Source organism: Pocillopora damicornis, chromosome 8 (genome assembly GCF_964200805.1).
Source record: "Pocillopora damicornis chromosome 8, jaPocDami1.2, whole genome shotgun sequence".
In the NCBI taxonomy this organism is placed as follows: Eukaryota; Metazoa; Cnidaria; class Anthozoa; order Scleractinia; family Pocilloporidae; genus Pocillopora; species Pocillopora damicornis.
This window is the reverse complement of record NC_142677.1, coordinates 14,943,297-14,970,969: the sequence shown is the minus strand read 5'-3', so window position 1 is coordinate 14,970,969 and position 27,673 is coordinate 14,943,297. Positions and strand designations below refer to the sequence as shown.

General features: G+C 37.2%; 1 protein-coding gene across 3 annotated transcripts; it reads left to right on the top strand.

Moving 5' to 3' along the window:
* The first annotated feature begins 910 nt into the window (after positions 1-910).
* LOC149041574 (mitochondrial carrier homolog 1-like) lies at positions 911-26,140 on the top strand. 3 transcript variants are annotated; one of them, XM_089214833.1, is made up of 12 exons: positions 911-3,454; positions 5,824-5,875; positions 6,617-6,674; positions 8,158-8,206; positions 8,349-8,402; positions 9,166-9,223; positions 9,433-9,484; positions 9,988-10,047; positions 12,311-12,391; positions 13,946-14,029; positions 14,795-14,889; positions 20,090-20,256. In XM_089214833.1, exons 1-12 carry the CDS (start codon positions 3,311-3,313, stop codon positions 20,134-20,136), a joined length of 834 nt encoding a protein of 277 aa, XP_089070959.1. In that variant the 5' UTR covers positions 911-3,310; the 3' UTR covers positions 20,137-20,256. The 3 variants fall into 3 exon arrangements, 2 of the variants coding, with proteins under 2 accessions (XP_089070959.1, XP_089070960.1); XR_016189262.1 differs by lacking the exons at positions 14,795-14,889; positions 20,090-20,256 and adding an exon at positions 24,500-24,674 and having other exon boundaries at positions 13,941-14,029; XM_089214834.1 differs by lacking the exons at positions 14,795-14,889; positions 20,090-20,256 and adding an exon at positions 24,500-26,140.
* The last annotated feature ends 1,533 nt before the right edge of the window (positions 26,141-27,673 follow it).

Here is a 27,673-nt window from a genome sequence, read left to right as displayed (position 1 = left end):
ATGTGATGTACATTGCGCGCCGTAATTTCAAATTAAAAACAAAACAAAACCAAAAAAAAAAAACAAACAAAGACAATACCAGCACGCAAATATATCTTTCTGCGTTATTACTATCAAAATTAACATAATGGCCGCTTAATTTATCGTCAGTCAGTACCGTTGACCACAGATAATTTTCACCACGACCGTTTTTTCATAAAAAAAAGCCGCGAAGGTGTCGGCTGGTTCTAAAGTTCCGTGGATAGCCTGCGCGTACTACCTCCAACATCGTAGCAAAACAAGCGGTTAGGTCCGCAAGGTGTGAAACCTGTAATTTCTCTTCCATTTGTTGATGGAAACGCCGTGATAGGAATTCATTTTTATTCTCGTTAAAAATTGAATCTATTTGTCCGTCTTTCCACCAAGTGCATGCTGCAATTTGTTGAAATATGTTTTCTCTCACCTGAGGAACTCTCGCTCTTCAGACCTAGTTCATCTTTTGATTCCAAAACTTTATCTTCAGCCATAACTAGGAATAAAAGAGAACCAAACTGGTTTGCTTTGTGTCACTGATATTCGTTTGAAAACGATTCTGAATGAAAAGGTAAAACAGGAGAACATGTCACAGTCAAAAAACCTTCGTGAAAATTTTAAATGTGTCCTTTAATGGTTGATTAACCTTAACCAACAAGGAAAATAATCAGGATAGATATCAAAATATTTTGTTGGACCCTCTGAGACTGAACATGTAGTCCTTAGCTTCAGAATAAGGAATCTTTGACTTCCAACAGTTTCCCAGTAGCGCTCTAACTTGCGACCGTCTCGTTCGCCAAGGTGAGTAGGATAAAGAACAACTTTAAATTGGGCACCCGAATTTGTACGTATGGTCGTCAAATTGTCTATTTGTGTTCCAACATATTTAACTTGTGTGTTGGATAACGCTAAAATCAATGTACTACAACTAAATTCTTACCTCAATCTCAAAGAAAAAATGCTTGGAAAAATATATCTGCGATCAAACTTTCTCTAGCAGCTGATTCTAGATGAAAACGTAATTGTCTCTAAAATGAACATGTAACATGCACAGTGTTCTTGTACAGACAGGCAGTTATATGGAGATTGCATGTCATTTGAAGAAAACAGAGCTGGAAACGGAAACCAGAATTTCTGGTTTCATTTTCGAATGTCATGATTTTATTACCAGAAAATTTTAAGCTTTGCTTTCAAGACGTGAAAGCCACTGAAAAGCGTGTGGATTTCAATACACGCGGGTAACGACGGTTGATCAACACGATCAAGATGAGCTGCAGCTGTGTGGTAAAGTCAAATGCAACTCCCCTGCTCCCTGTGCCAGAAGTACTTGCTACCTATATTACCCTTTTACACCCTGACATTAAAATTCTTATTCTCCACACTGTTCTCAATGCATTTCCTGTAACTGACAAGGAGAGTTTGTTTATTGATCAAGAACTTCTTAAGTCTGTGATTATTGATTACCTTAATCCGCGCTTTCAATCGGCTTCTGTCATCCTATGTCTGTACTGAAAATAATCACATATCATTCAGGCCTTTTATCTGTGACATGCACGAAAAAGAAAATCGATGATTTACGCTGGCACTTCCACAGGGAAATTAACTGGTGGGATGCCAGTATTAGTCTTCCCCGAGTAACGAAAAAGCTCTGAGCTTCAAAGGAATTCAGGAAGGAGCAACGACAGGAATCAAGTAAACAACGGATCAAAAGCTTTCAGATTCCTCTACGAGAACGACGAGTGCACCAAAATGTACCCTGCTCCCAAAATGTGGCTTCTTAGCTCAGTTGATAGTAGCGCCAGAACTTTATTGATTCACCATATCTTATTTGTCCATTTAGTAACTGAAATACCCTGCACATTTTAAAACGATAACCTGGCGGAACAAAGTCACTCTAAAAGTCTCTCAGACGATATTTGAACATTCAATAATATATTTTTTTTAAATTCTTGAAATGATATACGATAGAAATAGTAGAAATAATTTTAACAACGACTATCAGCTCCTTTCTCGGCTCAGTTAAAAAAAAAAATTATGTAAAACTGATTCAAATATGAATTATTTTCCTGTCCATTCAAATCAAAGGCTCACTTTTTATCAAAAAAATTTGTCCATGTTGTAAACAGCCGTGCTCGTCGGTATGTTCAGATTGATCGCCGGCGGGCAAATTGAGTTTTCTACTGAGCACTTTAATTGAAGCTTTTTGAGAATTTTTCTCGTCGCAAAAATTAATTTCAATTCCGTCAAGACTAAAAAATCGTCCGCGTTCAGTCGCCATTTTGAACGCAATTTCGCCCAGGGGACTTAACGTTTTTCAATGTCCCGGGTTTTTTTCGAAAACCGTGTGGACAACGCGTGCATATCTGGAAATTGCAGGGGCGCTGATTACTCATTTTATTAAGGTTCGTGTTTTATTTAGGGCGTTCGGACGAATTTTGTTTTTTTCTGATCAATATTAGTTAATGAAATGCTCTATTTGGCGGGGACGAAATGGAGAAGTTTACCGATACTTGGATCAGAAAGATGCGTTTACATCTAGCCTGGTAAGACTTGCACTTTTACTTTATAACAAAATGCAGGTTAAGAGCAATCTTACAGCTACATAAGCTTCCGTTGAACTCACAGGGCTCTTTTACTTTTACGAATGCACAATTGGTGTGATGTTATTTTATAATTAATAAAATTATGTTAGCTTCAAACTCATCGTTGATGCAGGAACCTGTTAGAAAACGGGGAAGTCAGATCACTAAGCAGCTTAGGAAAATAACACTGACAAAACAGAAAATGTTTCACAGGTTCTTACACCGAGATAACCAGCGGGAAAGTGGAGGAACATACCTTCCCTGGTTCAAACGTACTTTGAAATTATTGTAGCCAAGCTAGAATTGTGCGAGTCATGATGCTTCCTGATTAGCTTACTCACTTACCAACTTACAACACTCCTCGACACAGTCGTGAAAGTGACTATATCGCGTGTTTGGGCAAAAAAAAAAAAGAAAACTCCTAGTGGGGCCTGCACTCCATTATGTCACGCAGACTTCATTTTGGCATGTCACGCAAAATTTGTAATTTTAATTGACATGATCCGATTCATGATCCATGATCCGGTCCGTGATCCGATCCTTGATCTGATCCGTGATCCGACCCTTGCTCTGATCCGTGATCCGATCCGTGATCTGATCCATAATACGGTCCGTGGACCGATCTGTGATCCGATCCGATCCGATCCGATCCGATCCAGATTTTATCGACGCCGAATGAATATAAAGCCTAGCCTCATTCTGACGAGCAACTCAACATGGCGGCTGCACGTGGGAGAAGTGGAAGTGGGCAAAGCCTGGAAGATCTCTTGGGTAACGAAGGCACAACAGCTACTTTCGTTTTCAACGCTATTATGACCGCAGCAGCTCAGCCACTAACATGTGTTCGACTTCTGGTGCAGGTAATGGACTATAAATGTCAAATGACACAGTGATATTTTACTTTTATACTTTACCGGTGTCCAAGCGGATATTTACCCTCCGGTCCAAATCCGCTGGCGGATTTAGACCCCCTTCCCTCAACAAAACAGTGAAAACATCATCCTTAACATTCTATTAGAAATAGATAATACTTTACGTTGCAGAGTATATTAAAGTTTGTTTTAATTAAAAAAATGCGTATTTATGTTACCCTCTTCTCAGCATGCCGTCACAATCTAGGATTTTCGTTAACGAGAATGAAATGGCTTAACTCTGGTATAAAAACGAGCCGTGAAACTTGAAAACGTTTGATTTTTGTTATTCTCTCGAAAAAGGTGGGAAATATGAAATGATAGATATGCTAACACTAAGTGTGAAACTTCAGTGGAATCCCAATTGCTTGGGTCCTCGATTTGTCGATCGTAACCCTCGATAACTCGAACCAAAAGTCGTTCCCCTTTCCCCAGTCAACCTAATTACTCCAACTGATTTTCATTTCCCATGGAGACTCGAAAAATCGGGAATCCACAGTTCGCATCCTACAACGAAATTCTGCTGCTCCACCCATTACTGTTACATTAAGTTTTTCAATTTTTCGTTAGCCGAGAACGCGCACTAAAATTTACATCCAGTTGTGTTTGTGTTACTTGTTGTATTCCTAATGATTGAAAATAAGTTAAACTAACAATCCTTTTAGGTTTTTTAGTCTAGTTAGTGTTCGGTCGAGTGGATGTTCAATAACCTACAATAGGCTTTACGAACGACTTGTAGTAAGAGTAGTTACTTCGTTCTTGTTCAGAAACTGTTTAAATATGTTATTTATAATACGAAAATCAGACGGAGTTATTTTTTAGACTGGATGCATTTATTGTTATGACCATTCGTATCAATGTTGATTCACATCAGAAGAAGCAAGGATTTATTGCAACAATTTCAATAGTTCAAATGCTGTAGTTTGGTTGCAATTCTTGCATATACTGTACAACTCGCTATAATGAATGCAGTAGAATTGGAATAAAATGGCTAATTATTTTTATCTCTACTGAAGAATTTTGCGTTGTGATTGAAAAGAACATAGACAAAAAGCTTGTACATAGAATAAGGTACCTAATGTGATACAAATGATGCTAAAAGGAAAGTTTGGGTCCAAATCTGCATCGGGGGGTCCATATCCGCTGAGACACTGGCACCCATAGTTCAACTTAATGTTTGCGTGACATCTCTCAGTATTCATATTTCTATCCTGTGGAACCTCCTTCCTTCATTTTAACAGGGAATTTTTTGGTACAAAAGTAGTATAATTGCTTCTTTCCACACCAATATTTAAATATTCATGAGAGGGAACAAATGCATTGGGCCGATAGGTGTTCACCAAACTTGAGGCTAGATGAGGACAAATGTCCACAGGAGACAAAACTTCCTCTATAAACTAAAAACAAAACTCTCTCTTCTTACTTGCTCTGAAAATATCATCAAGGGTAAAATACATACAAATTCGAAGTGAGGGAGTGGTGCTTTCTCCCAATATAATGGGCTCCATGAAGTTGAGGGGGGAGGGAGGAGGGGGTAGTGAGGGTAGTAGAGTGCATAGTAATGTGATCAACATGATCATAGCAAAAAGAACAGACAGAGTTTGTTGATAAAAAGGAGAAGTCTACTCCTCTGGTGGTCTTCATTTTGAATCAGTAAGGTCTCGCAGCTACAGCTGTAGGTAACTCAGGTCAGATATTACACCTCTCGTGGTCTTAGCCTTACAAATGAATTAGAGCATTGTTTTAATCAGTAAAATGTAGCAGGTTTGTTTGGTTTGGTGCTCAACATCAGATCAGCAGAGGCTGACTTATTTTCAGACATTAGATTGGTATTTTGGCAAACCTGATGATCTTCTCAAATACTGAACTTTATTACCCTTTACACTCTAACATCAGAATCCATATTCTCCATACCCTTCTTTATACATTTCCTTTGGTACTGACAAGGAAAATTCATTTTAACATTTAAAACTTCTTAGTTTGGCAATCATTTCCTTTTTTTTCACAAATCTCATTAAGTTAGTTTTGAGAGTTTGGTATTGAATCAACTAATATTCCTCTACATGTAACTGATACTTTTCTCTATTCTCATCACCTACCTGCTTGATATTGTATTGATACTGTAAGGAGAAATTCTGTCTTGGTCACTTATGGGAGTTAAAGGTTTAATTAGAGGAGGCTTAGAACTTGGGTGGCAAGGCATTGTAAGTGGAAAGCTATCTCCAAAGGTCATTTTAACTTATCACCTGAATTGTATTTCACCTGATACTTTTAGTCATGGAGTGTTTAAAATGAAATTATTTTAAATTTGTGTTAAGGTTGGACATGAACCTTTTTCTCCAACTGAGTTCACAACATTTTACCAGTATGGTAAGGAATTTAAGAAGATTATTATTCATTATTTCTTCACACTAATTCATTAAAAGACATATTAAAAAAATACAGCACAGTATTACCAGTACATGAAAAACTACTTAAATGTAAGCTTTGAGGAGATTGATACAAGGCTTGCCTTGTGTTTGTAATTAAAGGAATCAAATAGAGTAATTATCAATCAGATGTTGGAAGCAAACTGGGATTGTCTTTTTTTTTACTTTCCTGGTGGTTGGTCTGAAAAACCCCTGCCACCCTCTCAACAAATCAGATGCAAAACTGGAACTTAAATTTCAACTTTCTCACATGTATTTTCTCACACTTCCAGCTGTGCTTTTTTCACTTCAAGTTCTGATTTGGCTCCATGTGATTCTTATTTTAATTTCTGATAAGCCATTTTCTGATCACTTATTGTATTTGGTTATGTGCATGGCTACAGTGAAAAAGCATTATAACTAAATTCAGATTAGTTTTCTGGTAAATGACTTACAATTGTCCTTTGCATTGTCTTGAAAACAATCATGATGGACAGTTTCTTTAATATAGATTTATCCTTTTTTGATCAGCATGTGAAGATGACAACACAATTTCTAGTTGATAATATGTATTTACATAGAGTGCAAAGGCACTCTAGAGCTATTGGTGAAAAAAAAAATAAACACCAAGATACTTATGGTAATCAAGAAAAGTAACCTATTTGTTCAGGTTTCTTTGTTTTTTTACCTCCTTATCCTGCAGCATGTTATGTAAAGAAGATAAATGTATGGCATGGACTCTACAGAGGATTGTTGCCAAGGTAAACTATATATGCTTTGGTTTCCAGAGGTTGTAACTTTTTTTGTCTTGGTGAGAAACCTTGTTGATTATTCAGCAAGAGATCAGAAATAAAAATGTTACAGGTTAAATACTGTAATGACAGGAGGCCTCAGTCCTTGTTACTAAGCAAAAACATCAGGTCATTTTAACTTGTTTGTATGGGATTAGTTTCTAGTAATTAAGATAGTGTTTTAAAGTGATTCCTCAGGCACTGCACATCCCATCCTGTGTAATAAAGTCATGTCATCAGGGGAATTCCAAGATCATGATATTGTTTTTCAATAAATGGACCAGCTAAAGAGGCTCTCTTGTCTTTAGCTCTTAAACTAGCATGGTGACTTCTATTTTTTGTTGCAGAATTTTGGTGAATAAATTATCCCCTTTTAATTAGAGAAATTAAAAAAGAAATCATTGAAGGGAAAAAAAGATGGTTAAAACCAGACAAAAGGCCCATTACTCAATGATGAAAGTTACAAGCTTTAAAGCAATCACTCAAGGAACGTTTTTTCATCTAAAATTGCATGATTTTTCCACAAATTATGTATCAAATTAAAGGGGTGAGTTTCTAAAGAAACTGTGCATCAAATTGTTTCTACCTATCAAGTTTTTTTCAAGCTTTACTTTAAAACCCTTGCCTCCAACTACCTCAAAATGTATTTTGAACCAATGAAATGATGCATAATTATGATTTGTGCCTGTACAGGCATTTGTGGAGCATAAATTTGGCTCATCATATCTCTTACACAAGCACTGAGTGATCTTTCTTTTGAAATGTTTTTTTTCCAAACAAACATTGGTAGGAAGAATTTAAGGAAAGTTTAAAAGAAATTTTTTGATGAGTTTCTTTTTCTGAGGAATCACATTTATTAATTAATGGTTAGTGCGCTGGGCTCCGGTTGTAGAAGTCCACATTCAAAACCTGGCTGGGTCATTGTGTTGTGATCCTGGGCAAAACAATTCACTCTCACAGTACCTTTCTTTACCCAGGAGTATAAATAGGTGGTGGTTAATTGTCAGGAAAGCCTGATGAAATACAGGGGGTAACCTTGAGATGGACTTAAGCATCCCATTCAGGGGGAAGTAGTAATATTTCTTTTGGCTTCATGCTATGGAAACCAGGATAAGCTGCAACTGGATGGGCCTCATGGCTCTAGTAAAAAAAACTCTATAATGTGTAATTTCTGCCAAAAAAAGTGGGTTAAAAGTAAATAAGTTGATTTGAATGTTGATATTCTATAATAAAAGTGCTCTCACTTAATGTCTCCACATAAAAGGACCTTTAAGTTTGCTCATCAGTAGAGAAATATTTTGTGAGATTTATTTTTGTGTGTTGAAGTATCTGCTCTCTTCTTGGCTTAATTTTATGAGGTGTAAGTCCTTCTAATCTCCAAGGTAATTTTCATCATTTTTGGGAAACTTTATTTCTGTTATTACATTAATTGTTCCACTATAACTGTTGTTAGGGTCTACTCATCATTGATTGGAACTCTTGTAAACAATACAATGCTACAGGTATTACTATGGATTCACTTAAACTATTATTAGTTTACCACATTCCTTCTGTAGTTTGATTTTTCCAAATTATATAATGTGAATTTCTTACCTTGCATCATGCAATTGTGATATAGTCTTATGTGAATTGTGTATTGAATAGGCTATGGATAAAAAAGACAATGCCCTTGTCCCCCTGGTTCCTCCAGAAAATAAGGTGGGGTTGCTCTTTTTTATTTTAATATATTATAATTATCTTAATTACAATGATTTGAATGGTACAGCTCTGTATGTTAATTTGTTTTTCTCTGTTTCTTCTTGAAATTTTTAGAGCAGGTGAGAAGAATTGCTAGAGTTTTTTGAACAGGTATTTTGACCAATTTTTCTCTTACTCCTTGCTTAAATGGGGGCGCCGGAATCTGACTTTTTAGAATATACATGTATATTATTTAGCACAATGGTTTGTACACCAAACTCTGGACTGAGGGGTATGGGTATGGGTTTGAACTTTGAATAACTCTTTACACCCTAACATCAGTATGCATAATCTCCATACTGTTCTTTGTACATTTGCTAGGGTGCTGAATGGGAGAATTTGTTTGATAATCAATAGCTTCTTTAGTTGGTGATATTTGATTCAGGGTGATATTGTAAGGAGAAATTAGATGCTAGTCACTCTTATGGGTCAACAGGTCAAAGGGGTGTCTGTCAGACTCTGACACACTTTGCTTCCTCTTAGTCAATGCATACATGTATTGGAGGAATAATTATAAATGGTTACCTGTAAACTGTCAGGAAAATGTGATGGAATGCAGGGTGGGGGGTTTATTGTGCAATGGATCAGGATCATATCCATAGGTTAAGTAGCCATACTCCTAGTGGATTTATGTGTTGAAAGAAAGGATAAGTACTGAAGGCCTGGTCTGGGTCACTTACCTCAGTGTTGATGTTAAGACTAACAGATTTTTTTTTCTATTAAGACCTGTGTACAGGCTGTGGCAAAATGCAGTGGTATCATTATCAGTCACCCATTTTATGGTAAAGTAACAAAACTGAACCTTAGATCATAATGGCTAGAATTTCAATTGAGGGTGAGACATCTAGGGCTATTAATTTCTTGGTAACAAAATTAAAGTAGATAAGTAGTCTATAATTTCTGTAATTTGTATTTTTATTTATTTATTTATTTATATATGTTTTTAGCAAATATTGATTGACCAATGACACCTCTCTAATTTAATTTCAAGTGATCTCAGTCAGAATGATGGTTCAGTTTGTTGGTCAAGAAACTATTTACAGGTCAGTTCTTTTTCCACATTCTGCTACATTAATTTTCATCTCCATTTGACAATTTTTAAATTTTAAGCGTACTTTTTTCCTTGAATTGGCAGATTTTCTCAAAATTTACTCACTTTTCAAATTCAACTTACTATTTGGAGATGTAATGGCACCTTTTTTATTGTTTTAACCTTTAACTCCCAACATTTGATTATTAAATCTCCCCTCCAGCTGCAACACATATCATTGGGAATTAGTTATGAGACTAATTTGGTGTTAGATTAAGATAATGACTTCTGCCCAATAAGTTTCAATATTCTCATTACATGTTTGGATAATGTATGGAAATTATAGAGAGAAGTTATGTGTTTACTACTTCTGGGAGTTAAAGGGTTAAGATGTCCTACACACAAGGATGATAAGTTGAATGTTCCTTTCATTACTTGAATGTGCCAATCATGGACAATACATGTACATGTTAAATATCTTTATCTTATTGCCTGTGTTAATAAATCTGTTTTCAGTGGACCATGTGCATCAGTTAAAGAGATCTATAACAATGAAGGACTTGGTGGATTTTTTAGGTAGGAAATGAATGTTCTGTTACTGACTAATTATGGCATTAAAATTAAGAAAACTTATATTTCATGTTTTTTATCCTTTGTGACTGTGATTTGAATCATTATGTAGTTTCTTGCAATAATCGTCAGTTTTTCTAAGTGGAATAATTGAAAAATTGAATCAGCAGTAGTTGCACTCTTGGCTGAAAATCAATCAAATGTAGCCAAGTGGTCCAGGCACAAAATGTAGCTTGAACAAAAGAAGTGTTACTTTTAATTAGAAATTTCTCATTCAGCAAGTACTTTGCTTAATTCAAAAGCAACTATTAACAATGTTAGTGGCTTTGCAAAGAAGAGTTTTGTGGCTATTGGTTGAGAAATAATTCAACTAGGAATCACCTAACAATAGTATTTAATTTGTGTCCTGTTAAATGTCATCTATTGCTGTCAACAGTGGTATCATTCCTCGTCTTGTTGGAGAAGTCCTGTCCCTTTTGTTATATTGAGGAGCTTGCTTCTTGGTCAGCAAATATGCTATTGACAGTGAGGCAAGTCTTATCATATCAAAAATTAATATATATGATTTATTTGTACCTTTTCACCAGATGCATATTTGTCTGTAACCCAGTACTTAAAAATGATAAAATTAACTCACAGTCTTCACATGTTTTTCATCCCTTCATTGTATTTCACATCAACTTTTCACATGCATGCCAAATTTGCCATTTGGAAGGCAGGTTAAAGGCATTTAAAGAGCAAAAGAAAGATATTATACCTTCCACATAGTAATTCACACGCCTTTTAAACATTTCTTGAAGCCTACATCATAAAAAACTGAGACTTGCAATGTGCATGTGCTTTAATTTACAACCTTGATGGTGATTTGTGATTCAAGATAAACAAACAGGTGGTAAACCATAGTCCATCTCTAAAGCACTTGTTATTGATTTTGAAGACAAAAGATAAATTTCATAAGTAGCATGATCATCCAACTGACTACAGCTGTCTAGTTTGATTCATGCTGTGAGATCAGTAGATAATACCATTTATTTGTATTCAGCTTTATCAGCAAGTTAATGTGATAATTAAGTAACAGTATGCCTTGACAAACCTGCCAATGAAGGAAAAACGATTTGTAAATTTGCAGGTCGGCAGAAGTAAAGAAGTACAAGTGTATAGATATGTACTTTTCCAGGTATAGCATACCTGATAGACATCTTTAATTTGCCCCAAAAAGATTTCATCACCTTTTGAATCAAAGAAGCACCAGTATTTGGAAAAAGTATGGATCTATTCTACATATTGATTCATTATCAAATTAAACAAAATTCACTTGGGCTAACGATCTTACCACTTTTTCCCTCATAAGATAAGTTCTATGTAATATGTCATGTTTTAACTCAAGTTATCTGGTATAAGGGCATCACAGTAATTTGAACGACCAGTCCCTACTAAACTTATAATAGAAGACGCACGTTTTGAATTATTTGGATACGTCGCTACTTTTAAATAATCATATTATTGTACAAACCAACCAGCTAACATGACTTATATTTTGCCATGATTATTATCATTATCATTGATATATTTTCTAAGTCTGATGAGGATTAATACATGACTGATGGGTGTTGCGCTCACAGCATGTCAAAATTAGATTTGTCGTAAACGCGCATGTATTTACTTCTCTGATTCCCAACCGTGCCTGTAGAGCAAAACCGGTGATTTGAAAACGTTTTGAAGTAGAATGTGTTTAGGAAACCAGAGTAATTTAGTCTCCATCGAGTTAGTCACCAGATATCTCGCGCCTGCTCGAATCAGCCGAATCGAAAGGTCTTGGTTGAAACCTTGTGTTATGTGCTTTGGTGAGAAAATTCAACATTCACAATAACTCTCCGCCAGGTGTTTAAATAGTTACCGGTGAACTGTCAGAGAAATCTGACAAACTACTTAAGGGTGCCCCACCAGAAGAAGAAGAAGCGAGGCTCTTAGTACATGTGCCATCATACCACAGATACCGGAACATACGTTAATGGCTGTGGGAGTTATAATTAGTTTCGTGTGCGGGGAATAAATAGCCTTTATCTCAAATTGCTTTTCACTTTCTCGAAGGATGTTGAATGTAATGTTTCTTCTCTGTATTAGAATGTAAACTTTTATTATCTCCTGATGGAGTTCTGTCGATATAGATACCGTTCTTACGCATTAAACTGATGTGCATACTTAAAGAATGATGTGAACGTTTTAGAAATCAATTCATTTGTATCTCGAAGTTTGGTTCTCTCTTTAGGACAACATCAAGCATAGAATGGGAACTTCTCGAAATAAGAAATTCGAGGGAGGAAAGAGAAACCGGACAACTTTTAATCTGGTTAGTAATTCAGTTAACCCCATCCGCCCTAAAATCAGTATGCATATTCTCCAAACTGTTCCCTATACATTATCTACGGTGCTGATGAGGAGAATTTGTTTCATAACCCGGAGCTTCTCTGGTTGACCATATCCTTTATTCTCATGACCTTAATGTGTGATTTGGGGATGATGTTGTGAGGAGAAATTAGATGCTAGTTACTCTTAGGGGTTAACGGTTTACCCTTTTACTCCCAGATCTCACTAGCAATTCTCCTTACTGTCTGCCATATTCTTGTTAACATCTCACTTTGTTATACTATTTATTGCATAATTTCATTTTATTTCTCATTATACAACTGACAATGGATGATGCTTCATCCGAAACATGTCTTGGTTTCATTAAAAAAATATTTAAAAAATGAACTTCAAAAGTATCGTATAGTTGATCAAAGCGATATAAACGTCTTTACTTGTCTTCACCAGGTGCTTTTTCTACCTTTATTGATTTACTTCATCAATTTGCCTTTGTTGTACTTCATTTTTTGTCAAGTATCTCAGCAACAGTTCGCAGCCGAATTCATCAAATTATGACCTGTATGGCCCCTCACCTGCTCGTTCCTTTTACACTCGTATTAGAGTCTGACGCGATGGGGCGCTAGGGCCGGGAAAAGGTGTAAGGCGAAGCGAGAGGTGGTTTGATGAAAAACTGCTCTTTGCCCGAATTAGGTGGGGCTGAACGAGAGATTATTTGGCTCTCTGCCAAACCAAATAATTTCTCGTGCGGCCGCCCACACTGATGGACTGAGTGGTAGGACAATGATATTAGTTTGGAGATTTGAAATTGGATCAACTAATGTTCCCCTAATTGACACGTTTTCTTTATTCTCATCACTCGTCTGCCAGATATGGTAGTAAGGAGAAGTTCTATCTTGGTCACTAATGAGAGTTAAAGGGTTAAGCGAAGAAATTCCGCACGGTGTCAAGGCAGATTTATTTACCATGCACCTGCTTTTTATGTGATGTACATTGCGCGCCATAATTTCTTCTAAAAAACAAAACGAAACAAAACAACCAAACAAAAACAATACTAGCATACAAATGTATGTACGACTGATGTGCTGTGAACGCGTAAATCTGGATTTAACGGACTGCTAGTAGAAACTAACCGGGTCGAAAGAAAAAAAAAAGAAATGACATATTCCCTTACTTTAGAGCGCTTTTGGTGTGATTAATCTTTTTCTTTGTTTCTGTTGATAATAAAACACTGGTGTCAAAGAGTTACGTAATGGTTATCGTACATGAAAATTCATCTAACCTATCTATTATAGCGATGTTTTAGCCTGACAAATATTCCCATAACTTCGACACATTTCTAGAGAATATCTTGAAGTTGATTAAAATGGCAAGCCCAAAACTATTATTGCTAGGATTAAGCTGATAAAAAAAATTATCTGCTATTTTCCTTTTTTCGTTCGCAGCCGAAAAAAACGATACATTTTTGGATATTACGAAGCACTTATTTAAAGAAAGTCGTACATGTACTCCAATAACATTCTTTTTTCTTAAAGGGCAGGGTCAAGAATAGAATGAAAGCAAAAATTTGGAAATCAAGAGATACAAGGGAGGAAAATGAAGATGGAGGGAAGCATCCAATAAGGTTTGTTATTTAGTTTGTGACGACTGATTAAGTTATGTATAGTTTATGGGGCTGGTTTGCGTCCAGTAAACTGAACATTTTATTTTGCTGAAAACAAAAATATTTCGTAGTTTTCTCCATTCTCCAATCTATTCGATGTCTGTTTGAAGGAGATGACTTGCAGTACTGTTTGATGAAGTGATATTACTGCAGGCAGATGCTTTGTTGATGGTAAACATTGGTATCGCAGAAATTTTTCGTCATTGTCTGTAATGTTATAATTAAAAGAAACTTGCGCGTAAAATATGTTCATAGAAGAGGTGACTTAATATTGTCAATCAATCAAACATTGTCGATGATGTTAAACTTTTTCAACCTAAAATTCTCTTCGTTTTGAAGGTTTTTTGAGATCTTTTAATGTGATCTTTCAGTAAGGGGCGTCCTGAAAAGAAATTTGTCGTTATCAGTAATCGCTTTTTCGAAAACTTGAGCAGAATTTTTGACAACAGTCAAATAAATTTTTTTTCCGAGAAATTGCCAAAAGTCTGGGCAGTTTTCCTAAAGATCATCGATCAACCCCCGAGCAATTATTAAGAGACGTTGCCCTTTACCGACAAGTTGCTTGACGAATAATCCCTAATTTTTACACCACCTAAAGCTAGGCTATAAGGACTCTAAAAAGACCAGTAGTGCTAGTTTAAACATACTAGATGGCTTATCTGACGAAATAAAGCTAACCGTGTGCGTTTTATGTTACTGATGAATTTCTTTATTGGATTTGCGGAGTTGGAAGATGAGGATGAAAACAGGGACTCAAAGAGGATTGGAGAATTGGAATGGGAAAAGCACAGAGAGATCAATGATGAAGAACTCGGCAAACTGTAAGTTGTTTGACTAACTTTACAGTACGAAATTAGAGAACGATGCCAAAATACTCATTAGCTTGACTATCCAAAATATTCTGATGATAACAGCGTTGTTACAAAAACTACAAAGGTAGAAAACAACAACCATTGTAAAGTATGTTTTCCGATGTACAGTAACAGAACTTTCAGGGAATGTTTTCTGCGCTGAATAAATTTAACGAAAAATCCTCCAAAGGTTAAAGAATGACCAATCACATTTTCCAGTCGAGAGGAAGTCCCAGCTTAACCTCTTAACTCCCATGAGTGACCAAGAAAGAATTTCTCCTTACAATATCTACACAATATCAAGCAGACAAGTGATGAGAATGAAGTAAATTGTCAATTGGGAGATTATAGTCGATCAAATACCAAATTTTCCGAGCTGACATCATGAGAATTGGTTGGCAGACAGTACGGAGATTTACTAATCAGATCTGGGGGTGAAAAGGTTAAATTGATTGAACGGCTGTTATTCTAGAGCTAGTGAACCAGTTAAAAGGTCATTTTAAATAAAAACAAGTTCCTAGACAGATAATTAGTCCCTAAATTTTGTAGATATTTTCTAGTCAAACATTTAAGACAAGTCACTGAAAACCGTTTCAACTCAGAAAATTTACTTTCTTAACGATTCACAGAACTCTTTGAATATCAGGTAGTCTCAGATCGACTGGGTTAATGTAGTTCTCTCTTAAGATAAAGTCTTTTAAGTGACAGATCACATAGTTACAAAACGAACATATTTCATATTCTTTGAAGAGCTTTTAACAGATAATGAAAACTACCAAAAGATTTACCAACTTAAAATATCAACTCCCTATTGCTATGATTGGTTTTTTTAATATGTGTTGAACATAAGTTATTTTCATATTACTTGAACTCAATAACACTCAACCGTGGGTAAGCTAAATATTAATAAACAAATGGCTGTGAAAAAATGAATTTTAACGCCGTATGGTTCCCAAGCGTAAACATTGTTGGTATGCACAAAATAGTTACCGTGATTTTTTTTCTTTGTTGCCGAAGATCATTCCCGTTGTCACAACTCTAATATTAAAAAATTAATTAAAAGTTATACTCCTTCACATTATCGAAGAGAATTTTTTCGGCTTGTGAGCTAATTCCGAGAATCATGATGGTTTTCGTAATTTGTTTACTGCGTTGATTGAATCAAGTTGAAGGCACGTGACTGGACGTGTGACTAAGAGAAATCATTCGCTTGGGATTCTTAGTGTTCTCGAAAACAATGAGTTGTTGACAACAACATTATTTCTCATTTTTGGTATTGTTTACCATCCCTTAAAAATAGCTCCGGCTATCCGATGGAATATGCTTTTACACAAATGTTTTGGCCGTTACCGGCTATACGTTATGGCGATTCATGAATATCTTACGCGATCGTCGCAATTCGTCTGGCACTGGGTAACATATTTTGTGCTTCGACATGCCACAAACATCATTAAAAGTAAACTCTCCACATGGAAAAAGTAATTTTAGCATCTGCTTTAAATCCTTGCAACTCGTTCGCGGCCAAATGTTTCAACTTTTTTTTTCTGATCAGGAAGTTGATAATTATAAACATCGATACGAGCTTCGGTTTTTACTTCAAGAATGAGAGTACATTGACTGAGTAATGATTGCTCTAGCTTTACGTTCAGTTAACATGCCTGCTGCACACGAGGTCACACGCTAGTTTGCTGTGTCCGCTCACACGCTAGCTTTTGTATTCGAAGGTAAACACGCTTTGCGTGTTTGCCTGCTCGTGCTTTATTTTTCAACAGTACACGCTGTATTGGTTGTAGGGTTTTATATGAAACAAAAGCATATGCACATTTAAGTGTGCTCTAGCGTACTCAGCAAGCGTGTTCGAGCCAGTTTCTTTTTTTAAGTAGAAGTGTGTTGTGAGAATGCTATTACCTTTGTCCCTATACTCGTATGGAGGGTCATTTCATTGAAGGTATCCATTGTCGCATACAACTTCTCTCTTCCTAGAAACACTTTTGTGAGCGTATCACAGTACAAAAAAGAGAAGCGAGTCAAGTAAGACTGTGAACTATATCCTGAAAATTCTACAAAGCAGTAACTATCGTTTCACGCTTATCATATTGATGAATGATAGAATGCATGATTGAAACACAATTTATATGTTACCCTATGCCTTTTTGTCAAATAACCGGGATATACACACATTTGAATCCAATAAATCTACTAAACAGGGCAATAAATATTTTTATTTCATTATTAATTCATTTATTTTTACTATTCGCCATTATTCGTCACTATTCGTCACTATTCGTCACTATTCGTCACTATTCACCACTATTCGGTCACTATTCACCACTATTCGGTCACTATTCTGGTTTTCTCTCTAACCAACAGAAGTTCGTTTGAGAGAGATAACGATGTGTTTGTTTTCGGATTATACATTCCCCCCCCCCCCCCCCAAAGAATTTACCAGTACGGGTCAATAGAATTTCTTAATTTCTGAGCAGAGCCTTTGCCCTTTGTGCGAGGAAAAACCTTTTCTGTGTGAAAGGGGCTTTTTGTGATCAAGAAGGACAGGTTGTAACTCAAACACGGAATTTCTAAACATGGATAGTACGTGTCATTTGAAATTTTTAATATTTAACTAACTGTAGCTTAAAACCGTTGTCAAACAAATGTATCCATAAATCAGAAAACATTTTAAACGAGGGTCAAGATTAGAACCAAAAAACTCCTGTTACAGAATGTTTAGTTTGTTGCGTTTGTGTTTGTTTTCTATGGCGAAATCTATGTTAAGAATATGTAATGTGTTCGTTTCTGTTCCCATGACATTCCACTCCTTCGCACTAAGTGCGTCGAAGGTTTCCCTCGGTCAGTGCTATAGAGTTTCGTTGCTGTAGAATGATTCCCTTAGCAAACCAAAAGCTAACTTTTTAATAAATAATCAGCTGTCCTCTTGGGATGGATTTTCGGAAACGTAGGTTAAGAGAATACACGGCCCCTTTGAGCTTGAGTTTACAACTGAGTATCCGCCTGAGGTTTCGCACTGTTCCCACACCAGGATATCAGCCAGCTCAGGAAAGGGCTTGAACTTTATTACAAATGATGTACTTCTGTTATTAAAATGCGATCGAAACTACAACTGGTTCGATATTCATAAGATAAGAAAAGCGCAAATGAAGTCATGTGGAAAGACAAGGAATATGAGTACTTCTCAAACACATGAAATAAACAACAACAAGGACCTCACCATTCTTCGCTTGCGAAATGCAAACCGAAAAGAATGATAAACAATCATGTTCGGTGTGGGAACTAGCCGTTATTTACTGGCGTAAAATCTTGCACACAAACACTACCGACTGGAAGAGATTACGCCGTTAGTTACTAGCGTAAAATCTTACGAATAAACACTACCGACTGAAAAAAAATTATGCCGTTAGTTACTGGCGTAAAGTCTTACCGACTGGCGTTAAATATTACGGACTGGCCCTGCTTCTAATTCAGCTAACTGAATACCCACCGCGTTTAGTTTTCGCTGTTCTTCGGAAGTAGCTACTGTCGTGAGCAATATGAAAGCTGGATTCACTGAGCGATTCATATCACTACACAGGAAGTGTGCAACCATTTGCATTTTGAGTGTTTATTTTCAGCTCAAAAGATTTGATCCGGTGAATTGACCGCACAAAAGCTGACAAGGGATAACGATTTACGCCTTGAGTTACGGCTTAAAACTTCATACGTACATTTACGACAAAAGTGCTGAAGACGGACTCATTTTTAAAGATAGTTTATTTAATAACAAACAGGTTGGTTCCTCGGTTTCTCCGACAAAAGCGATATTATCCACTCACAATGAGTTGCACTATACTTCGTGTGACCACATCCAGAAACCCATGACCCAGTCATGCGTTCCCGTTCTTAAGATTTTTGGACGTACATATTTTCTGTAGGCCACGATTTGGCCTTTACGCCATCCCATTACTTTGTAACTACACCTGATTTGTCTTTCTCGTCGTATTCCACATCAATTAAACGGTTGATCAAGGCTCTTCTATTTTGTTTTCTTGTATTGCTTAATATATGTCTGCGCTTATCCGGCGGACCTTCGTCACCACACTTGCCTTGACTTGTGCGCTTTCGTTTAGCCTTCTGCTTGCCAGGTGATGATTTGTAGGACGTTGTCACGTTCTCTTTGCAAACTGCTGTCTTCACAGCGCAGAGGCGATTTTCCAGGTAAATGTTCTCCATCAAAGCATGAAGTATATTATCACCTTCCTGAAGTGACTGCCTGTTTAAAGACTCGACAGGATTGATAGTGCTTGGTCCCTGTTCCCAATCCTTGTCGTCCATTTCCTTAAAAGCCCTTGTAAACATGGTCAGGTGATTTACACGGAACCACAATTTACTCCAATGCTCTAGCTTCGTCCAGTCTTTGTTGTGGATGGTGTCAAAGTCCGAGAATAGGTCGTTGCCAACAAATTGCCTTCCTTCTTGTAATTTTCTGGTGCCAGAGAGCGCATCGAAAAGCAACAAAACATTTCTTTTTCGCACTCGTCTTCTATTTTGCTTGCTAGGGCTTTTAATATGCGAACTTCAGTGTCATTCCTGCAAACAAGCCTGCAGACTCTTTTAACTGATCGCTGCCAGTGAACCTTGCATCCCCTGATCACTTTCCGGGAAAGGTCTTCACCCAGACACTGTTGAAGTCCTTTGAATTGTCCATCATCAAAGTCAACCATGATAGATCTCAAATTCTTGCCATTTGCGAAGCGGGCATGATCAAACGTCACTTTTTTAAAAATCGTGGAGATGGACTTAGCGTAACTCTCACTGTCTTGCCTACTCCATATAACTCTTGGTACCGCATTATACACGCACGTTTCGTCGTTAAAAGAAACAACGTTTAGGAGGTATGGGAAGAAGCCATTACCAGTAGAAGTAACGTCCATGAATAAATCTTCTGTTGCACTCAACAGTGCAGACTGAAATGGAGCCATGAAAAAGGCATACTTTCTGCAAGAAGTAAAGAGGTACTCGCTCCCTTTCATCTGATATTGACCCATCATCTGGTTGACTTATTCAATCACCATACAACTGGTTGCTTTTCACTTTTTTCCGAATTTTATCGAATCGGAGCACCTCGTCGTCGTAACTAATTCCAAGGCCCTTCATACTGTCTTTTGTTTTTTTTTAGCTGTCATCGGAAACCACTCTTTGGATGTCTTCTTTCACTCTGCTTGACATGCTGTGTGGAGCTGGTTTGTTGTGATTATGTCGAGTTCCCGGTACAAAACCAAACATCACCTTCCATCGTCATTGCAAGGCCATATGTAGACCATATGCACACTACATGGTGCAGATGAAAGAAGAGATTAATTTTTCCTGTGATGTAAGCATCGATTTATCTTTTGTCTGTTAGAGACCACATACTAACAGTCAGGGCCAGCACAAGTTTTCACGCCTTCACAAGGCCCCCGTATCACGTACAAGGATGTCTTCTTACCTTCTATAATTATGTTGTGCTTAGTTGTTTGCGAGCCTCTTATTGGCAGTTGGTTGTCATCCCAGATAAAATGTGGCCGAATATTGGCTTCAAAAGGCAACCTGCCCCAATCTCTTAAGTTGGCCAATGGTTTCTGTGAGGACCGTAGTTGCGTGTTAGTTCGCAAGATACTTAGAAAACATACTGTAAAGTAGAGTAGTGAAAGGGGTGAAAAATGTCGGTAACGGACTCCATCGGATCCGATGGAGACGGATTGCCGTGGCAAGAGTCCATCGGACTCGCCGCATGTCAATTCGCGATAGTCTTAGAAAATATACAGCAAGGTAGAGTATAGTGAAAGGGATGGAAAATGTCGGCAAACGGACTCCGTCGGATCCGATAGAGACGGGTCGCTGTGGAAAGAGACCATCGGACATCGCCCCGTGTCAGTTCGCGATAGTCTTAGAAAATATACAGCAATGTTGAGTATAGTGAAAGGGATGGAAAATGTCGGCAAATGGCCTCCTTCGGATCTGATGGAGACGGGTTGCCCTGGCAGCATCTGCTCACTTTAATAATTTACCCGAACTTAAACTTTCACTAAATATCTCCGCCGATGAAATACGTCACTGCGCTGACTTAAATAAACTCCCAATCAACGAGTCAAAGTCTAAAGTCTTAACGATCACCGGAAAGCGCCTGGCGTCTAAGATCAATGATGAACTTGTTGTCACAGTTGAGGACAATAGGCTCGTCCAACACTTTTAGGTTTAACAATCGATAGTTCACTCTCATTTGATTGTCATATTGAAAATCTTTGCAATAAGCTTGCCTAGTGCAAAATCAGGACCTTTTTGTCACTTAAACAGCGACTGTTGCTCAACAATGTCATTATTCGCCCAGTAATGAGCTATGCTGACGTCATTTGGTCATCATGTGACAAGGAACCACTTTACAGAGTCTTGAGATTACAGAAACGTGCATCTAGAATCGTTTCATATTCCAACCGCCTAGCACCCTCTCTGATACTTTTTATAAGCTGGGATGGATACCTTTTTATGAACAGAGTAAAATTAACAAATGTCCTATTTTTTAGAAGCGCGTAAATGGCTCTCTTCCGAACTATCCCAATGAACACTTGACGATTAACAATACACAACATAACGGAAGCACGCGGTACGCTAGCCATAATTCTATCTGCCCTTATTATAAGCGCGAGACTGAAGGAGGCCGTTCTTTTGCTGTATCAGCAACAAGACTTTGGAATAACGTGCCGCTAAATATCAGAAAATCAGACTCCGTCGAGTCCTTAAAAACTCATTTATTTTAGAACAATCTTCGCAGCACAGCAACATTTAGACCGTTTAAGGAATTAACTTTTATATCTGTTTATATCTATTTTTAACGGAAGTTTTCATAATTGTAATTCAACTATTCGCGTCTCTCATGAATTTATGTTTTTAACTTTTATTATATTAAATTTTGTATACATAGTTTGTAATTTTATTTTCGTAAGGCCACAAGTTTTATTAGCGTTTAGCTATTAAGTGTTAACCCTCTTTTAATAAAGTCTTTATAATTATAATTATTATTATTATCATCATTGCTATCATTATTATCATAGTATAGTGAAAGGGTGGAAAATGTCGGCAAACGGACTCTATCGGATCCGATGGAGACGGGTCGCCGTGGCAAGGGTCCATCGGTCTCGACGCGTGTCAGTTCGCGATAGACTTAGAAAATATTATGGCAACGTCGAGCATGTGGAGGGGCTGTAAAAAGAACGACTTTTTCATGTATATAACGCCTTTTTCACGACGTATATTTCATTGTAGCGCGCTTGTTTCGCCTCATGGCTCAAAGAACGACGTAAATTTCATGTGTAGCGTTTGTCTCGCCTCCTGGCTTAAGGAACGACGAATGTTACATGTGTAGCGCGCTTGTTTCGCCTCATGGCTCTAAGAATGACGTACATTTCTTTGCAGCGCGCTTTTTCCCCCCTCATGGCTTAAAGAACGACGTATATTTCATGTGTAGCGTTTTTCTCGCTTCATGGCTTAAAGAACGACGAATGTTACATGTGTAATGCGCTTGTTTTGCCTCATGGCTTTAAGACGATGTATATTCCATTGTAGCGCGCTTGTTTCGCCTCATGGCTCAAAGAACGACGTTTATTTCATGTGTAGCGTTTGTCTCGCCTCATGGCTCAAAGAACGACGGATGTTACATGTGTAGCGCGCTTGTTTCGCGTCATGGCTTTAAGAATGACGTACATTTCAAGTGTAGCGCGCTTGTCTCGCCTCATGGATGAGAGATATTTTCGCGAACTGACTTCGGGGGAGTTCGATCGACTCTTGCCAGGACGAAATGTCTCCATCGGATCCGATCGAGTCTCTTTGCCAACATCTTCAATCCCCTCGCTCATGTTAACCTCTTACTTCCGGTACCACCAGTCAAGCGCCATACGGCCATTTCCGGTTCCGGTCGCAATAGGACTCAATCCGCCTGCTGGTGAAGGCAATCCGACTCAGGTCAGGTGTATTGGACATGCGTGAGTAAGTTTTGGCAACTTTCTCTTTTTTTTCCTCGTTAAAAGGATCGACAGCAGAATCGAGAACAAGGTCGTTGCGCGGACGGCGCAAAAATTTCTTACCTTTCTCGGAAACTTTATATTGTCTCCAAACCCTGTTAAACGAGTCGCATCTAGTTATGTTGAAGTTGATGTCTACATACTCTAGATTTACTGACTTTCGTAACACTTTTGACCACTAATCATCGGAACATTTCAGCCTCATTAGCTCCGAACCGGTAGAATAGGTACGAGACTTTTCTAGAAGCGTCTGCATTTCTGGTGTCGAGAATTTATCTCTCTTACTTCCTTTAATCATGCGATTAACTCTTCCTCTCTCACACCATTCTGATATTTTATCAGTTTTCCAAAGTAACTCGCATCAATTAAAACCGTAAGTCTGTCAAGTTTTCTAATTTGTACAAGGTTTATCAAAGCACTACTATGAAAAGTTTGAGTCATTCAAGCTTTCATTATACATTTAAAGTTTAAGAGATTCCACTGTTTTCAATTACAACTAGTTTTTCCATGTGTTCGCTGGAAGTGTCCTTTCAGTTTTATAAAAAACTTTTTTTGTTGTTTGTATTTCTCTAGTTAAGTTTAATTATTTACATCTCCTAGAATCATGATGTGTCAGTCTTAGCGTGCTATTCCTCGAAAGTCGAAAAAGGTCGGACAGTGTAAAATTATATAGTTGGTAAAAAATATTGGATGTACGTTGAATTATTTGGGTTCTGCCTTTCAGATGGCTGAAATCCATGATGCTATGGAGTTGCTCCGTATTGAAGTAGAGAGAGGGAAGAAGACCCAAGAGACGAAGATAGAGAGAGGCGGAGACGAGAAAGGGAGAGAAGCAGACAGGAGGACAGAGACAGGTTAAGGCAAGAGAGGAGGGTCGAGGAGGAACGGCGCGGAGAGACAACTGTCCAACCGCGTCAACCCTTACGGCAACCTCCACGTCAACCTCCACGTCGTCCCGGCAAGTAATCTAAACTGCTTCCTACCGTTGGATACATTTTTCACCGTTTAATTTGGTTTTCCTAAGTCTTATTCGCCTATTTTTCAAACTTAAAATACATGATATAGCATGGTGCATTAACATACGAAACATCCCTTCGAGTGTTGAATATGTCTCGGGAGTGCGAGCAGTGATCGAGAGAAGTATTGTATTCCCCTATATTAAAATTAATTACACGCAAACGGACAAACAGAAAGGAAACGTAAAGGGAACACCGAACCATTTCATTTGCGTACGAATTACTTTGTAACCATAGCGTTGGCATTCACATGTAAAAATAACATGTTACACATGTCACATTTTTGCGGGAGGTCTTCTAGTGATTCACTCCTATTTGTTTAATGAAAAGGACATGGCCGCATGCATGGAGATACAAGTGACCCTCTCTTAATGAAATGGCAATCCACTTTAATTTCGTTGCAAAAGACACAACTGTTATTCAATCGTAGAGACTGTGTAATTTTCATAATTTCGCACGAAGGGTCACGTGGTTTTTACAGCTATTGTTATAACAAAAGTCTTTATTTCCTTGCAGAGAAATGTTACAACTGTGGAGCCGTAGGCCATATTCGGGCTCAATGCCGAAGACCCAGGCGTCGAGATAGAAAAGAATACAAAAGGGACAGTGACGTGGGTGGTATTCATTACCACTTTCACGGCACTGTCCAAAATCTTAAAACTTCTTAATAAAGAGTGTTTTAAATGTGAAATGTCGGATAGTGCATCATTTCTAAATTCACATGGCAAGGGATAATGTGGGTAATGACTGGTCTTGAAATTGCGAAGTGGAACGAAAACACATCCTAACACATCCACACATACACACCCACGCTCACACAAAAAAAAAAGCAAGACAAGACATTCGAATTCAAACTAGACTGTGATAAATTTCTTAGTTTATCGTAGGAGCACATATACCACTCTACAGTGATAAAATTGTTGTAAACGCTATGCCCGTAGAAGCTATCCATACCTTGTCACTTTTCAGGCTTGACTAAAAATTTGTCGCACCACTTACTAAAGTGGCCTTGCTAAAACATAATAGAAAAAAAGAATAAACACTCCCGCTACTTACATACTGTAAAATTGTACTCCTGTTAATAAACTAACGGCGTAATTTCTTCCAGTCGGTGATGTTTATATGTAAGATTTTACGGATTTTAAAATCCGGTCGGTGATACATGTAATGCAAATTTTACGGCAGTAATATAATTTAATTATACATTAATTTATCATAATTAATCTACCGACGCAGATAGTGGCGTAAAATCTTGCAGTATATAAACTGTTAATCACATATTACGCCGTTATATATATTCCCAAATGCAGATTGCATGTAGACACAGAAGGTAGACTTAGTTCAAGAACAATTTTCTTTTGTCCAAATTGATCTCACACCTGACAATTAACATCTTATAACTTCTTTATCAACTTGCTGAGGTCATATTCCATGGTGATGGAACCTTTGGAATAAAGGGGGTAAGTTTCTGCTGCGTCGGTGGGAGAGTATAACATGGTAATTTAGTATTATTGACTGAGTTGATAAGGTAAATTGGTCATTGTAAAGAGTTTAACAGCTGATGTTTCGAGTGTTGGCCCTTCGTCAGAGCGATTGAGACTGTTATCCTTAGGAATAGTCTACTAAATGACATCACTGACCTGTACCTGGTTTTAAGCGTAATCTCAAAACTTACCTTTTGAGCCAAGCTTTCAGTTTGTTGTCTCCAATAATGTGGTGTTTTTATCTTCTTTAGGGAATTGTAAGGTTTTGTTAACAATTATCTAAATGTAACTTTATAATGATTTTAGTTAGCTGCCATTATCATAAAAAATGTATATTTTTTATTTAATTTTAATTTTTTTTATTTTCAGAGCAGCATATTTGATCATGCATATATGTGAGCCCTATAAATTCTAATTATGCTTATTATTATTATAATAATGTCCATTGCTGAAATATTCTCAGTCCATGTCTGAAAATGTACTTTTAAAGCGTGACACCTACATTCTTCTTAAAATCATTGTCTTATGCCTTCTGAGCTGAGTACTTTCAGTGTTTTACTTAACCCTTTAATTTCACTCTCATGAGTGACCAAGACATCATGTTTTCCTTACATTATCAATTCAATATCAATTAAGCAAAAAAAGTGATGAGAATAAAGAAAAGTATCATTTAGGGGATTATTTAAATTGATCCAATAACAAATTCTTCGAACTAGCATCATAAGAATGGTATGGCAGACAGTAAGGAGAATTACTATTGGGAGGTAGGGTCTGTTTACATGAAGGTGGGGGACCCCAGGTAGTTGAGGTAACCTGCCAAGGTGGGGTAACCCGCCTTTCCATATAATCTCTCCTTTTATCTTGATCACGTTTACATGATAGGTTGGGTAACCCTGTCAACCGGGGTGACAATTTACCATGTAAACGTCTAAAGGCGGGGTAACCCGCCTAGCCGGGGTCGCATTCATGGCAAAAAGCTCAAAAGCTAAACACGTAAACTTTGTACATTTCCCAGCCGTCTTATGGCAGAAATCACCAGAAATCGCAACGGACACACAAGGAGTGTAAAGTGTTCACATTTCGGAATATTTAGCGTTGTAAATCGACCGTATTTCGTTTCCCAAACTATTCCTTATGACGTATAATCATGGAATTTGAAATTTTCAAGCACTACGCTCCCCTGCAAAAACAATCCTATTTTATTTATTATTTATGTTTATTTTAATGCCATCACATTTAGACTATTTTATTCTCTCAAACTTATATTTTATTCTTATTTACCTGATAGGGAAAATAGAGCCACTATTTTAAATGTGTTTTACCTTTATTTTAAACCTATTTTAAAACAAGATTGAACAATGTGGTGTATTTTATTTCTAGTTTCTCAAAACAAGTAGAAAAATAACCAACAAAACAGACTATTTTAATCCTATTTTCATTTCTTACATCAGTAAACCAGTGATAAAATAGGCTGTTTTATTCATATTTTCAGCTGATAGGACATGCTATGGCCATTTCCTTTGGAAAATATGAAAAAAAAGGCCATCACAATCCTATTTTATCAAAGAAAATGTTGAATAATTACAGAATGGGTTTAAAATAGACTGTTTTATTTCTATTTTTTGCGGTGGATTCCATTTCATTTCCAAAATATGTATTAAATAGTCTATTTCGATTCTATTTTCTCCTAAGTATCCTAGACCCACAATGATTAAAACAGCAACTAGACGTGTGGTGTAATAACCTGTCATATTTTATTCCTATTTTATTCGTGAATTCAAGCTTGACTAACAATGTATTGTTGTTCTATATTACAATATATAAATTTAAGGCAGCTGTTTTGTACTTGCACCAATCATATCTTCACAAGATACACTGGAATTTAAAAGTCACAGTTTCTGTGTTAGCAAGATAAATTGAAAACGTCAGACCGACGTTTTTCATCTGCGTTGTTGTAGCTTTCAAGTTTCCGATTGAATTTCTTTCTTTGCCAAAGAGTTGAACGCCAAGGCTTGCCTTTAGCATCGAATATCCACTTTTTACTGCCCGGATCGTTGCTTGGGTCATGTTTAACTGAAACTGATCAACAAATCGATCAGCACAGTAACCAAGCTTGCTCAGAGTGGGTTTTGAGTCTGTTTCCTCGACAACTTTCGGCCAGTGAGAGTGAGCTCACATCATTATTTATATCATCGTTTGAACATGG